This window comes from Bidens hawaiensis, unplaced genomic scaffold (assembly GCF_021521415.1).
Source record: "Bidens hawaiensis isolate Kalapana, Puna unplaced genomic scaffold, B.hawaiensis_p1.1 tig00008375_1, whole genome shotgun sequence".
Classification (NCBI taxonomy): Eukaryota; Viridiplantae; Streptophyta; class Magnoliopsida; order Asterales; family Asteraceae; genus Bidens; species Bidens hawaiensis.
Window position 1 is genome coordinate 293,381 of NW_027491593.1, and position 15,759 is coordinate 309,139.

At 42.9% G+C, this 15,759-nt stretch overlaps 1 protein-coding gene across 1 annotated transcript; it reads left to right on the forward strand.

Annotated features, from left to right (window-relative positions):
- Positions 1-13,489: 13,489 nt before the first annotated feature.
- Positions 13,490-14,949, forward strand: LOC143637650 (uncharacterized). Its single transcript, XM_077104990.1, has 2 exons — positions 13,490-14,810; positions 14,883-14,949. The coding sequence occupies exon 1, from the start codon at positions 13,731-13,733 to the stop codon at positions 14,766-14,768; it is 1,038 nt and encodes a 345-aa protein (XP_076961105.1). The 5' UTR covers positions 13,490-13,730; the 3' UTR covers positions 14,769-14,810; positions 14,883-14,949.
- Positions 14,950-15,759: the final 810 nt, after the last annotated feature.

The following is a 15,759-nucleotide window of genomic DNA, read 5'->3' on the forward strand; positions in this document are numbered from 1 at the left end:
AGCTAAAAAAGACCAAGGAAACTGTTGAGTTATTAAAGTCCCAGGTTCCTGCCCTCGAGACGTCTGTTGCTGGCCTCGCGCAGGATCGCCAATGGCTGGTGTCACAGGGCATGACTCGTTGCGCTTTGGCGATGAAATATTCTGCCGAGTTTCAGGCCCTTGTGATGGACTGCAATGCTGCCGCGCGCCTTGTGGGTCGAGCTGAAGGGTTTACGGATGGGTATGAATATGGGATGTTGAAGAAGAACCCATCCGAGTACCCTTACAAGAGCGACGCGGCCTGCGCGGACATGGCCGCGGTGGGGGAGAAGTATATGAATACTCCCATCCCCATCCTTGTGCAGGTACCTTGACCTTAATGAATTTTTCTTGATTAATTTTCCAAGTTTTTTGTACTCAATCCTTTTCTAATTATTTGCAGATAGCTGCGCTTGCTGACCAGCCCGACCTCGGCGCGCTAAAGAAGTTGCTCGATGAATGCGAGGGGTCTGGTGGCGATGATGGTGGCGCGGGGGATGTTGCCCCTGCCAGCGGCTCTGGCGCGGCGAAAGAATCTGCTCCTGACACCGTCGTGATAGAAGACTCCATTGAGGAGGAAGAACTTGACTATGGTCAGTTCGGAGATGAGGAGCGGGCCGCGCCAGATGCTGCGGGAGATGATGAGGGTGATGAAGTGGCTGACGTCGACGTGGAGACTTGAGAAGCCCTTCATCTTTCTAATTTTTTTTTGTTTTTTTTATACTTGTAATTTGTAACTCATCATACTTGTAAATTTCAATGCTATGGAATGAAATTTGTTTTCCCTTTTTCACATCTTGCGCATTTCCATTCATCTCTTCGTGTTTGCTTGTATAGATATAAGATATGCTTGCACGTTAAAATAAGAACAAGGTTGTAAGGAAATTATTTACTTAACCATAGTCCTATTTTGTAAGTGGTTTCGCAGTATCTTGTTTATGCTGACATGCGCGATGACTTTTCACTACTCCTTTTTTGCGCGTCGTTGTCGCGCGTCTTTTATATGAGTTTTAGCCATTAAATGTCAGCATGTGTTACTCAGATATCCACTTTTATTCCGCGTGCGACCTCGACCTGAGACCTTAACAACTATGATTTGGCATGTACTTTGCCTTAGTTGTGTTTAGGGATTTTTATGATCAGGCTGCGCGGGATGTAAGATGGATGTTTGTGAGTGTTTTGAGCTAAGGCTCTTTGTTTTGGGCTAAGGCCCTGACGTTTTTAGAGTTAAGACTCGTTAACGTGTTTGAGCTAAGGCTCGTAGGTTTGGGCTAAGGCCCTGACGTTTTAGAGTTAAAACTCGTTAACGCGTTTAAGCTAAGGCTCGCGCATGTATGTTTTACTTCGTTTTATTTTGTTTTGAAGTCAATATAGTGTTGTCATATTGCTCCAAATTAATAAAGGAAGTGTGAAACATGTATGCAAAGGTAATAGAACAAATATTGAAAGATAGCGCGAATCATCATTCATGATGGCTTAAAAGCCTTGATTATATATTTGAATTTTTACATGAAGCATTTTCTAAGCTGTGCTGCGTTCCACGCGCGCGGTATCTTTTTTCCATTCAAATCTTTTAAAGTGTACGCGCCTTTCCCCAATTCTTCTGAGATTTGATAAGGTCCTTCCCAATTGGGGGACATTTTTCCTGGGGGTATTGCGCGGCTAGCTTCATTGTTTCGAAGGACAAAATCATTTTTCTTGAAGTGGCACTCTTTAACGCGCTGATTATAATATTTTTCCAGCTTTTTCTTGTATTTGGCTTCATTGATGATAGCCGCTTCTCTGCGCCCTTCAAGCAAGTTAAGGTCCAATCTTCTTTCGCGCTCGTTATCAGTCTTGCTCATCATGAGTACCCTATGGGATGGGCATCCAATTTCTGCTGGGATCATAGCCTCTGTCCCATAGGTTAGGCTGAACGGGGATTCGCCATTGCTAGTTTTGCTTAATGTCCTGTGCGCCCACAGGACATTAGGTAACTCTTCGACCCAAGAATGGGATTCTCCCTCCAACCTTTTCTTCAGCCCATTTAACAAACTTTGATTCGCGCGCTCCACTTGGCCATTCCCCTGAGGGTGGTAGACCGAAGTGAAGATTTGGTTGATGTGCAATTCTTTGAGCCAGCTGGATATCTTCCTGTCAGTGAATTGTTTGCCATTGTCGCTCACAATTTCCATAGGAAGGCCAAAACGGCAAATGATGTGGCTCCAGATAAATTGCTTCATCGCCTCAGCTGTGATTTTTGCTAGTGGCTTGGCCTCAACCCATTTAGTGAAATAGTCTACCGCCACTACCAAAAATTTCACTCGCCCTTGCGCTTGCGGCAGGGGCCCCACAATATCAATGGCCCATTTGTGGAAAGGCCATGCGGAGGTCACTGGAATCAAGTTGTTCTTTGGCCGCATGGTGTTTGGCGCGTAGCTCTGACATGCCTTGCATTTTTGTATTTCTTTTAGCGCATCCAAGTACATGCCTGGCCAATAGTAGCCCGAGCTCATTGCCTTGGCAACCACCATGCGTGGGCCAGCGTGTATTCCGCAGATTCCTTCGTGAATCTCCCTAATCACATAGCTTGCTTCTTCAGCATCCAGGCATTTCATGAGCGGTCCAAGATAAGAGCGTCGATATAATGTACCATCAAGTAGTTCATAGTTCTGCGCCTTGTGTCTTATCTTTCTCGCCTGTGCGCGTTCGTCCGGTAACTTCCCCTCCTTCAGGAATTCCATTATTGGAGTTATCCAGGATGAAGGGGTTGTATGAATTACAAGGACAGATTGCGTTTGCACTGACGGGTTGCTCATCACTTCCACCCTGACATCTTTGCCAAAGTGATCAAAATTAGTTGATGCCATCTTACTCAACGCGTCAGCGGACTTGTTTTCGCTGCGCGAGATGTGTATGATTTTGAAGAAGTCAAACTGCTCAACGAGCTTTTTTGCCTGCTCTAGATATAGAGGCATGGTGTTCTCCTTGGCATCATAAAGGCCATTGACCTGTGCAGCTACCAAGTAAGAATCAACATGGGCCTCTAGCCTTTTAACTCCAAACTTGCGCGCAATGCGCAGACCAGCCAGCAGGGCTTCATACTCAGCCTCATTGTTGGTACTCTTGAAGTCCAACCTAATAGCATAAGTATATTCATGATTATCAGGGTCCACCAGTTTGAGGCCTGCGCCGGACCCTTCGCTGTTGGAGGCTCCATCAGTGAATAGCCTCCAAACATCTTCTTCATCATTTGCTCGCGGAGGGTCTACCTCGCGCTGAGCTTCTTCAATCTTTCCCTCTGGGATTTCCGTGATGAAATCCGCTAAAACTTGACCCTTTATTGCTGGACGGGGCTTATAAGTGATCGTGTGTTCACCCAATTCCAGCGCCCACTTTGTCAGCCTTCCGGAGAGCGCGGGGCGTCGCAAGACTTGCTGGATGTTGTAACCTGTCAGAACTTCAATCGGATGACCATTGAAGTATCTGTGAAGCTTGCGCGACGCGTGTGTTAGTGACAAAACTAACTTTTCCATGATGGAATAGCTCGTCTCAGGGTCTGTCAGCACCCGACTCACATAGTATATTGGCGTTTGGATCCCCTTGCGATCCACCAATAATACTGCGCCGATGGCGCGGTCTCCAGCTGACAAGTACAATGTAAGGGTTTCGCCAGGAAGTGGAGCTGTGAGCGCGGGCAGCTTTATGAGACATTCTTTTATCTCACTGAAAGCTTGCTCAGCCTCAGGCGTCCACTTGAATTGGCTCTTCTTCAAGCAGTTCCTCAAAGTGTTAACGAATGGAGTAGATTTGCTGGCGTGGTTCGCTAGGAACCTGTTGATTGACACCAATCTACCATTCAGCTTCTGAACCTCTTTCATGGTGGATGGTGAAGGCATGTCAAGGATGGCTTCCACCTTTTCAGGGTTCACCTTGAAACCATCCTTAGTGACCATTACACCAAGAAATTTCCCCTCTTCCGCGCCGAAAGTACATTTGCTCGGGTTGAGCTTCATGTTGACTTCCGTTAAGCGCTGAAGAGTTTCCTCGATGTCTTTGTGCATTTGTCTCTCCTCCCTGCTCTTGATCACCAAATCATCAACGTAGACTTCTAGATTTCTTCCGATTTGTTCACTGAAAACCGAATCCATAAGTCTCTGATAAGTGGCGCCCGCATTCTTTAAACCAAAGGGCATTTTTGTGTAACAAAAAACACCCTTGTCGGTTCTGAAGGCAGTCTTGTCTTCGTCTTGTGGTGCCATTTGAATCTGGTGATAGCCTTTGTAGGCATCCAGGAAATATTTGAGCTTGAATGGCGCCACGGAGTCCACCTTTGCGTCGATGTTTGGGAGGGGGTAACAGTCTTTCGGACATGCTTTGTTGAGGTCCTTGAAGTCAATACACATCCTCCATGACCCGTTGCTTTTCTTTACCATCACAGGATTGGCTACCCACGTCTGGTATCGGATCGGGCGGATGATGTTTGCGCGCAACAGGTCCTCAACTTGCTCATTCATGGCCTTCGCCTTTTCATCCCCCATGATTCTCTTTTTCTGAGCAATTGGCTCCACCGATTTGAACGTGTTAAGAGAATGTTGCGCCAAGTCTCGCGGGACCCCAGTCATATCGGAGTGTTGCCACGCGAAGACCGACGTGTATTTTGTGAGCAAACTTTTCATTCTCAATCTCGTTTCGTCTGAAATGGTAGCGCCAATTGTGACCGTTTGCTCTGGGAATTTTGGGTTTAAAATCCACTTCTCTGGCGCATTGTCCGCCATTGGAAGTTTCATTCTCCCTTCCCGCGGGGTACTTGTCACTGCGCACAAATGATCGCGGTAAACAAATGTTACGCCCGTTGGTGTAGGGAACCCCAATGCGCCGTGCGCTGGCGACGGTATAGCATTAAATTGGGCGATCGTTCCGCTACCCAGGATCATATTGTGGCATGACGTGGTGGGCAAGACCAAGAAGTTGACAACTTCGGCTCGCTTGTGCTCATCATCCCCCATAGTTAGTTCAAACTGAATTTGACCTAGGGGATGGATGATTTCATTTGAAACACCACAAATTGGTGCGTTCACCATCTCGAGCCGCGCTTGGTCTGCCGGGTCTAACTTTCTGAAACATTGCTCATACATAATGTCAGATTCGCTTCCAGTGTCCACCAGGACCTTTGACACTTCGTAATGAGCAATGTGTGTGGTGATGACGAGAGGGCTGCTGATTGAAGGGCCTCCCCTGATTCTTGGGAAGATAACTTGCTGCTCGCGCCAATCTCCGTGGATTTGCGCGCTTCTCTTTTTTGACGTCTGCCCTTGCCGTCCCCCCTCAGCCACACAGATTCTTTTGTATTTCTTGCTGGCAGAGGCTCCTTCCGGTTGCTCATCCTCTATTCTTGGGTTTTTCACCAAGTGAGCCAGCCTGCCTGATTTTACATCCTTCTCGATCGCATCCTTTAAATGATGGCATGCGTCGGTGTTGTGGCCCGGGGACCTGTGAAATTCACAATATTTGCCACTGTTTTGCGGTCCCTTGTAGTGTAGTTGCTTGGGGGGCTTGAATTGGACATTCTCAGTACTTAACACCTGTGAAGGTGTTTTAGTGATGGGAGTCCATAATCTTGGCAGAGGTCTGCTAGGATCTCTGCCGCCCTCCCTCTTGTCACCCTCCCCGCGATTGCGAACATCTTTTTGGGGCTGGGGTGAGCTTGGTTGCGTTTGCTTTTCTGCGGAAGAAAAACTTGTTGGTTGCAACCTGGACCATACAGAGTTCTGTTTGGCCTTCTTCTCTTTGCTGCGCGGTGATTCAGCCTGATGCGCTCTTTCTCTTGCCCTATCTTGGGCAATCTGCTTTTCATTTCTCGCGAAGACTCGCGATGCTTCCATTAGTTTTGCCCAAGTGGTGGGCATACCATCTCTGCTTACGAGAGCTCGGCGGAGTTGATCACTGCGCGCGCCTTGTATAAAAGCCACGCGCAGGAGTTGCTTTGTTATACCCCCGATTGCCAGAGACTCCTGATTGAAACGAGTGATGTAGTCCTCAATCGTTTCATCATTCCTGCGCACGCAGTGCATGATGTCATCAGGATCGCGCGTGTGTCTGCGCTGCTGTACGAAGTGGGCTTGGAACTTTTCCAATAGTTCCTCGAACCCATCAATTTGCCCAGTCGGCAAGCTCTCGAACCAGACCCGCGCCGCGCCCGTAAGGCAGCGGGCAAACATGTGACACCATGTTGGCATCGTCCAGCTCTCTAGGTTTCCCGTGTTATAGAAACCTTGCAAAAAGTCATCTGGATCTGTTGTACCATCATATTTGCCCAGACCACTTGGCATCTTGGTCTTGTGCTGGATGGGGGCCTTAGCGATGCGCTCAGTAAATTTTGAGTGCTTCACTAAGATGGCCGGCCTGTACGGCGTGGTTACGTCCACTTGCCCCCTCACTGGCGGGCTGTACGGCATGTGCAGATCCAGATCTGCTCTGGCTCCAGGCGCCATGTTCACAGGCGCGCGGAGTTGTGAGCCTCCTGCATGAGTATCTCGCGTCTTCCTCATGCTATGCACTTCTTCATCACTGAACTCAGTGTGTGCAGTGTGAACATAATGTCCTTCTTCCGGCGCGCGCGGCCTTTTTGTAGTCTGCTTATCAAACGCTTGCCTTTGTGTTTGGTCGGCTAGCTTTTTCTGTTTGACCATTTCATTGTACTTTTCCAGTAGACGCCGCTGCTCGTTTATGAGCCATTCATTCGGATCATTCGTTTCTTCTTCTGGACCCATTGGTCCTTTCAGTTTCGCGCCGGCAAGATTTTGTAACGTGAGATCGTCTGGAGGAGTTTCAGTCTGGCCGTGAGGGGTTGTGATGAAGGGACGGTTACTGGTGGTGCGCGTAGAATCACGCGGCACCCTCAGAAACTGTTGTCCCTCATTGACACCCTCACGTTCAATATCCTCCAGAGCTTGATCAGCGTTACGAATGCCAGAAACCATGGTGATTGATTTTTTTTTTATGTAGATCTGATGAGATCTGATTGCCGTTTGTAACAGTGGATGGCGCCAATGAAGAAACGTGGATCTACTCACTGGTAGCAGATCTACTTTCCTCGGGTTTTGATTGTACTATTTCACCGATGGTTCTTCTGGATCTGTGTTCTTCCACCTACAAAATGAACAACGCCGTTAACTTACCCCTCAGAAAGGGACAGAGGGGTCCTCTTTGGGGTAACCCTCCGGCGTGAGAATAAGTATGTGTAGGAGAAGATAATAATGTGTGGGTAAGAGAATCTCAAGAGTATTGCTTAATAGCTGAATACTGTATGATTGTGTGACTGTGTGTTTGTATGTAACTGACTGTGAGTGAATGTAATTCAATATGATTGAATGTGATATCACTGCCTGTAACTGTCAATGATTGAGTATGAATCTGTCCATCAAAGTGGAGTTGATGCTGTATTTATAGTGCTAGGGTTTCCACTGGTTGGGCTCAACCTCGTTGGCCTCCTCCAATCGCACTGCGCCACGTGTCCTCTGGGACACCTGGCGCTTTCTCGTTGGTTGTAATCACGTGGTAGCACATGTGTCATGCTAAGTTGTCGACCTTTCATTTGGCAGCTGTCAACATCAGCATATTCTTACTCCTTAAAAAGATGCCTTCTGGAAGGTTGTCTGACGTGCACAACCAAGGTTGCCCTAATCCTGATTTGGATAAGGACGAGGTCGATTATGTGCATGTGTGATATGCGCCAATCCTGAGGATGCGCGAGGTCTTCTCTTTATTCTCACGCGCAGATATTTCATGCGCAGATGTGATATGCACGAGCATGTGATATGCGCCGCGCGCTGGTGCGCCGCGCGCATATGTGATGCGCGAGCATATGTGTGCCTGGGCAGATGTGATATGCACGAGCATGTGATATGTGCCGCGCGCATATGTGATGCGCGAGCATATGTGTGCCTGGGCATATGATGCCTGAGCATGTTTTGTATGCGCCATGCGCATAGGTTTTGGCTTTGTGTCTTCATAATGTGTTTATCTTGTGGGTTGACCCGCCTTGCTCGGTGTTGAGGCGGGTACATACCTCTTCAACTTCAAATGAATCAAGTCTGAAAAAATTAAGTTTTATGAAGTTGCACCAAATGTTTTAATAACAAATAGATGTATCAAAAAGTTACTTTTTCTACCCAATTACAAAATGTCATTTTTGTCATCATCATGTAATTACGAAATTACCCTAATTGCTAATCGCTCTTGCTTAATATTGTAATATAGATAATTCACACTATACATTTGACTTCTAAAAAGCTCTATGTTGTGGAGCTTCATGTGTAGGAGGTAGGACTCGAAAGTCTAATCGCTCTTTTTGGTGCGTAAGGGAATGATTTAGGATTTTCTTTTTTGAGAGCCTCAGAGGGCATCCGTGGTGGTCTTTTGTACATAACCAGTTAGTTCGGGTCACCTTTATTTTAAACGGTAGACGGTTGTGGTGGAGATTAGGGGTGTTCATCGGATCGGATAACGGATTATTCGGGTTATTCGGTTCGGGTTATTCGGATTTGAGAATTTTTGAACCTTATCCGAAATCCGATCCGAATTAGGAATATTCCTATCCGATCCGAATCTATCCGAATTCAATTCGGATCGGATTCGGATAATATCCGAAAAATCCGAAATTATCCGAATAATCCGAAATAAGCCTAAAAAATTTAGCGAATTTTTTGTTCATAGCATTTAATAATTTAGAATCACAATATAAATACAAACCGAAATATACGAATTACTCTTAACACAAATTTAAAGTTTAAACTTCAAATAATAGTCTAATTAATATACCAAACAAGAAAATATGGCTAATAACATGTTTTTTATTCGGATTGAACGGATATCCGAATAACCCAAACAATCCGAATTTTTTAAAATTCCATATCTGAATCTGATCCGAATCCGAATTAATTATTCGGATATTCGGATTGATCTGATCCGAATATCCGAATAAGAATTCGGATCGGTTTATTTGGGTTTCGGTTTCGGTTCGGATTTCGGTTTTATTCGAATTTCGGATTTCTTGAACACCCCTAGTGGAGATGATGGTGGAGGTGAAAGTGTTGAAGATGAAAATGGAGGTGGACGATAATAAACCGAATCCTCAAAACCATAGCAACTCAGTATAACTTAATACAATGGCATAGATGTCATCTCAAATTTTTTTTTTTGCAAAAAATGAAACCATATGAACTCTATTTTGCTTGTTTTTAAAGTACAGGAAACGATTGAGTTATTTTAACTTTTGGCGTAGCAACATGCACTCACTTTATAACTACATGGACTCAAATAGGAATTTTCTCAAAATGGTAGGTAAATTTGAGGGGGGCGAAATATAAAATTTAAGAGGTAAAAAACAAAAAATGTAACAATATTGTTTTGTTAACAATAATAGTAATAACTTGTATAAAAAGTGGCAGACGGGTAGATTAAAGACACACCACCACCACCACCACCACCGTCATGGCACCAACACGGTGCCAGATCCCAATACCCACTCCCGGCGCCAACACCACCATCACACCCGCCGTCGGAATAACCATCTCAGACTTCCTTCAACTCTTTCCAACCAACACTCCTCCTCTTCATCACAAACAACCTCCATCTGATTCTACACCATGGGTTTTTTGGACAGGATCTCATTGTAGTAATAATACTAATTCATCATCATCTTCTTCTTCTTCTTCTTCTTCAGGTAAGTTAGTTGGTGGTGGTTTGTTTCTTCTCTTTATTATATTATTATGTTTTTCATTCTCTCTTTATATATAATTCTAAATTCTTATATTTGTACCGTGTATGTATATATACATAGAAATAACAGCAGCAGCGATTCACGAGAAGTTGGTATCTTCTTTTTCGACAATCAGACTGAAGGCAGCTTCAACTTCTGGTTACAAATGTCAGTTCTGGGTAACTGTAAAAGTAACGGCAGGCGGCTACTTTCAACTTCTGGTTATCCATTTGCCGTCGGTTATCTTACCAACCAGCTTGCAATGTACAGGCAGTTTTCTCAGAAACAAATATATTATCTGGATACCATGACCGGAGTACCCACCACTGCAATCTTGTTTCCTATGCCGCGTGTGGATTATCTGCAATGGATTCCTTCCGAGGTTGATGCTGCACTCAACCGTTCGGTTTTGCTTCCTATTTGTTTCGCAGGCACTTGTATCGGTCTGCTCGAGTTCGCCGCCAATACTAATTTTGCTGATTCCCTTGTAGATGTGATTAATAGCCTAAAGGTATTAATTATGTCCTTTTTAACAAGTTTTTGTACATGTATTTTTGCTACTTATTATTGTCTTTGCAGAAAGCCGGTCTGGATGTGTTCCCTGTACCACAAGACCGAATACCCTACAAGGTACCTACCGCGCGCTCACAAAAATAAATCTTCTTTTCCATTCTTTGTAACCAATTAATTAAAACAGAATATAAACGGCCTCCAACATGCCAAGGACGAGATCAACAACGCGTTAAAGGTCGTTTGTCGATCACTTAACGCAGCTCTAGCTAATGCTTGGATCGCTCGTCAAGATGTACGCGTGCCATTTTTATCTCAACAGGCGCTCAAATTGACGGGTTGTCTTTTTGATGTAACAAGCCATGGATACAAAACTCTACAAACATTGTACGATCCAATTCCCTCGGATCTTGCTCTCGCGACACTTCAAGATCATAGTCACGCTGTGCTCCTCTCCTTTACGCTGAGGCGCTAATCGGTTGGAATGCTACGTTTTTGCCCAAAAGTAGGGCACTTGCAATATGCTTGAGGAGTAAGGACACCGGTGATTTTGATTATGCACTTGAATTCATATGGTCCCAATACACAGATTCAAACTATGTTGACTTTGTGAAGGGCATACTCTTAACTTTAAAAGAGTGTTTGCCAAGATTCAAGTTTGCTTCTGGTGCAGAACTATGCGACGACTTGACTCTTACTTGTATTATGAGATCAGTAGATTAGTTCAAACTTGGAATTATTATCCGGTTAAGCTGGTTTTTTAAAAAAAGATCATCACCTATGCTCGCAGAAGCTGTAGAAAACCTTCATGGTAGTAATTATAATCTTTACTACACTTTCATATTTGAATTGTTTCATTTGATTTCCTTTTTTGATATTGTGATAAAGGTCCCGAATCCGCGTACCCCACAAATTCAAAGAGGAGCAAGGTAAATGATTCATCCATTATTAACACATATGAAGAGAATAATGGAGCAGTTGGAGACCCATCAACCAGCAGCCTACACAAAAATGCCCGGATCTTGACGATAGAAGCGGACTATGGACATGGTATGCTCAATTTCAATCTCCCTTTCTCGCAAGCAACCTTTGCAACTCTTGAGAAAGAAATCAGTATGAAGTTGAGGTTGATTGTTGGGACTTTTAGCCTCAAGTACCTTGATGAAGATGAAGATTGGATATCTTTTGATAGTGAGGAGGAAATGCTTGATTGTATCAAAAGTCCGAGAATTCGACTGCGTGTGCTACCATTACTACTCCATGAACAGCTTTATACCCGGCCGTTTGATGTTATAATGGATTAATGTCATAACTACTTTCTTTGCATTTTAAAAGATAACGGTATTGCTATAAATATAAATTCCAGAATTCTATAAATTATAAATTGCTATTAATATAAATTTTCTAACATCCTACCATAATTGTATTAATATAAACTGACTTTTTATAATTTTATAAATACAAATTGACTTAAACAATATTCAAACATGAATTTGTATCTTCCTAAATTTAAAAATCACCCAGAATGCACTCCTAAGCTTATCTGAATCTACACTAATCAAAATACCCTTGTAGAGTTGTAGCCATATAACCAAATATTGACACGTATCAAAAGCAAAGTTGACCCGTGTTCTAATCTGAATTAACCGAAACAGATTATTCCAAAACTGCACCGAATGACTTGAAATCAACCTTTAGCCCGCACTATGATACGCACGCTCTCTCTTCCCATTTTCAAACTCGTTCTATCCCATAACCTAAAAGATAGCATTACATTAGTAGAATGAAAGTTAAAACCTTGAACCCGTTAACCCATAACCTATTCTGTTCTATAGCCCGTAACCCATTATGCCCCCGTAACTGTAACCCATTAGCAATGGCAACTCAATAATCCACTTAGCATATAATCTTGATAAAAACACGCAGAAAAATGCTTATATAATAAAAGGTTGCTTCTATAATAAAAACTGCTTATATAACATGAGAAAGGATCAAATACGAAGTTTGGTTTTCCTAAAAAGGCTAGGAAGGAGGATATTTTAGTCTACTACCTTAATATTGAAACCCACTTAATTTAATTTAAAAAACTCACTTAATTAAAACACACTTAATTAAAACCCACCTAAATTTTCACTCATCTCCTACAACTACCACCGCCACCCACCGCCACCACCTTGCCGGAAAAGTCTTCGGAAATTTCGCCGGAAAATAAAACACAATGAAAAAGACAATGTAAAAAACACAATGGAATAAACACTATGAAAATAAAAACACAATGACAAAAACACAATGAAAACACAATTAAATAACACAATGTAAAAAACACAATGCAAAAAACACTATGAAAAAATAAAAGACAATTGCATAACACAATTTTGTAAAGAGAAATCTGCATTTTGTCTCCCTGGTTTATATCCACATTCGATGGTTTACCCCTAAAAAGATTTTGCAAAGTTTGGGCCCCTGTGTTTCTCCGGCGGGTTCCTCTGACTCCTAACGTCAGTTGACCCGTCGTTGACCGTTAATGTCGAATGGTAATATAGTCTTTTACCTATTTACACACCCCTGATTCAATAAAACCCCCGATTTAGGGTTTTTTTTCCCAAACACCCAAATACAAACCAACCGTTCGAACATTGAACCCCTAATTTTTCCGATCACCGTTAAAATCAAACGTCATCTGCACACATCGCAATGTCGACCTTGTATTCTATTAGGCCGGACAGTGAGTATTGTGACCCATACGACCTATATGGTAAGGTGTTACTGTGTGTTCAAACTTTCTGCTTATTTACTTGTGTGTTGTTAACTGGTTGAATGAACGGTTGTTATAGGTGAAAATTATTCACATGCGTTCACCATAAAACTTTTTCATGGAGGGTATTTCTCTACCGAGGGGCAGCGAAGATACGAAGGGGAGAAGATAACTTACGTTGATGAAGTTCAAGTTTCTGAATTTCGTAAAAGTTTGTTGCTTGGAATACTTTGTAAGTTACAATATGGTTGTGGTACAGCTTGTTGTTTTCATTACAAACATCCGCAAATTAGTTTGGACTTGGGTTTAAAGCCGTTGGTTGAAGATTATCATTTTCAAGATGTTTGTGATATGATTAGAGGTAGTGATGGTATAGGTACTCACATTGTTGAGATTTTTGTAGAACATGGCAGGACTAGTGGTACTGAAATTGTGGTCTATGATTCTGGATTTGTACCTGGTTTTGGTTTTGAAAGTGTTAATGAAGTGAGTGGTCAAAGTTTCAATGAAGTGAGTGGTGAAAGTGTCCATGAAGTGGGTGGTGAAAGTGTTGATGAAGTGGTTGGTGAAAGTGTTGATGAAGAGAGTGCTGAAAATAGTTCTAGTGAGGAAGATGATGACCGTTATGATAGTGATTGATCAGATGAAAGTGATCCTGAGTATACGGCTGCCTTTCAAACACCCTTGGAGGATGTAGAAGTTGACATGAGGTTGTATAAAGCTATTGTAGATTTTGATGTGGTAGAAGCAACAGCTGATCATATTGGTGATGATGATGGTTTAAATCCTTGCATGGATACCTATGAGAGCTCTGATGATGAGCGCTTGATTGTCTTGAATAGTATGCTAAGAAAGTTCAAGGGTAAGGAAAGGAATAATGATGATGAGTGTCCATTTTATGTTGGTCAGTTAATACCATTAAAGGAAACATTGAATGAAATGGTTAAGAGTTATGTTATTCATGCTAGAAGAGATTTGTATATCAAGAAGAATGATCCTTTAAGGTTTAGGGTGATTTGTTTGGGGACCAATCCTAATTTGGTTGCTGGTGAGGGGTCAAATGTGTCAAGTCAGGAAAAGTTGAAGGTAAAAAAAAGGGAAATGAAACCCACTTGCCCTTGGACGCTGCACATCTCAAGACAATCTGTTGAGGATAATTGGTGTGTGAAGGCCATTCCTAGAAAACACGACTGTCTCAGAAGTAGAACAATTGGTTTGTACACAATGTCTACTATTGCCAAAGAGATTGAGGTTGAGCTACAAACCACCCCCAACTTATCTGCCAAGGAATTGAAGGCCAAATTCCAGCAGATGCATCAAGTACAACTTTCTGAATCCAAGATGAGAAGAGCAAAGACAATAGCTTTGCAAAGGAAGGATGGTGACCACACCAAACAATACACCCACCTCAGATCCTATATTGATGAGCTTCTTAAAGCAAACCCAGGTAGTACCATTAAATTAGATGTTGAACCATGTGCTAACCCTAATCTTAAAACAAGGCAATTTAGAAGGATATATGTGTGTTATGCTGCTTTGGTTAAAGGATTTAAATTGTTTGGTAGAGAACTTCTTGGGTTGGATGGTTGTTTTATGAAACGGAAATACCCCGGACAGATTTTGACTGCTGTCGGGACGGACGGTAACAATTGCTTGTATCCTGTTGCCTTTGCAATAGTGGAAGCCGAATGCACAGACTCATGGAAATGGTTCTTAGATCTCCTTGGAGATGATCTTGACTAGCCTCATGATGCCAATTTTACTTTCATAAGTGACCGACAAAAGGTATGTACACGTAGGATATATTTGTAATAGGCTAACTCATGTACACTAATTATGGTTATTTGACTGTTGTAGGGACTTATTCAAGCAGTTGAGAGTGTTTTCCCTAGGGCAGAGCATCGGTTTTGTTGTAGACACATCCATGATAATTTGAGGCAAACCTGGAGGGGAGATTTGTATAAAGGCTTGTTTTATAGGGCGGCATCGGCCACTTTTGTCCCCTACTTCAACATGGCAATGGAGGAGATTAAGAAAACAAATCTTGATATGTTTCTCTAGATTAGTGAGATCCCAGCAGCAAGATGGTCAATATCACATTTTTCAGGAAGGGCAAAAAGTGATATGTTGCTGAACAACCTTTGTGAATCTTTCAACAAGCAACTTGTTGGAGCAAGAGACAAGCCAATCATTACATGCTTGGAGTATATTAGAGAGTATTTGACCATGAGGATTGTGACTGTGAAGAAGATGCAAGCCACTGCAAGGGCCCATTAACACCGCAAGCAACAAAAGCATGGGATGAAATCCAAACTGAAGCAAGCAAATTGACGGTTATGATGGTTGATGATGTGACTTACCAGGTATGAAAATTTGCATGACTATGATATTACAATCAATCTTTTGTTAATATGCAAATATGTTCATAGGTTAAAAGTCTGAGAAGCCAATGTGTGGTGAATGTGGGGGATAGAACTTGCACGTGCAGGAGATGGGACTTGACAGGTATGCCATGCAAACATGTTGTGGCAGCCCTATATAACATGATAGAAAACAACATGTATGTCGGTCCATTGGAGAAGTGGGTTGATGAAGCTTACTGGTTAGACACTTGGAAGAAGGTGTATAATCACCAAATCAGGCCCATAACAGACCCTGATATGTGGACACTCTCAAATTTCCCAACAATAATAACTCCTCCTAAACATCATACTCAGATTGGCAGACCGAAGAA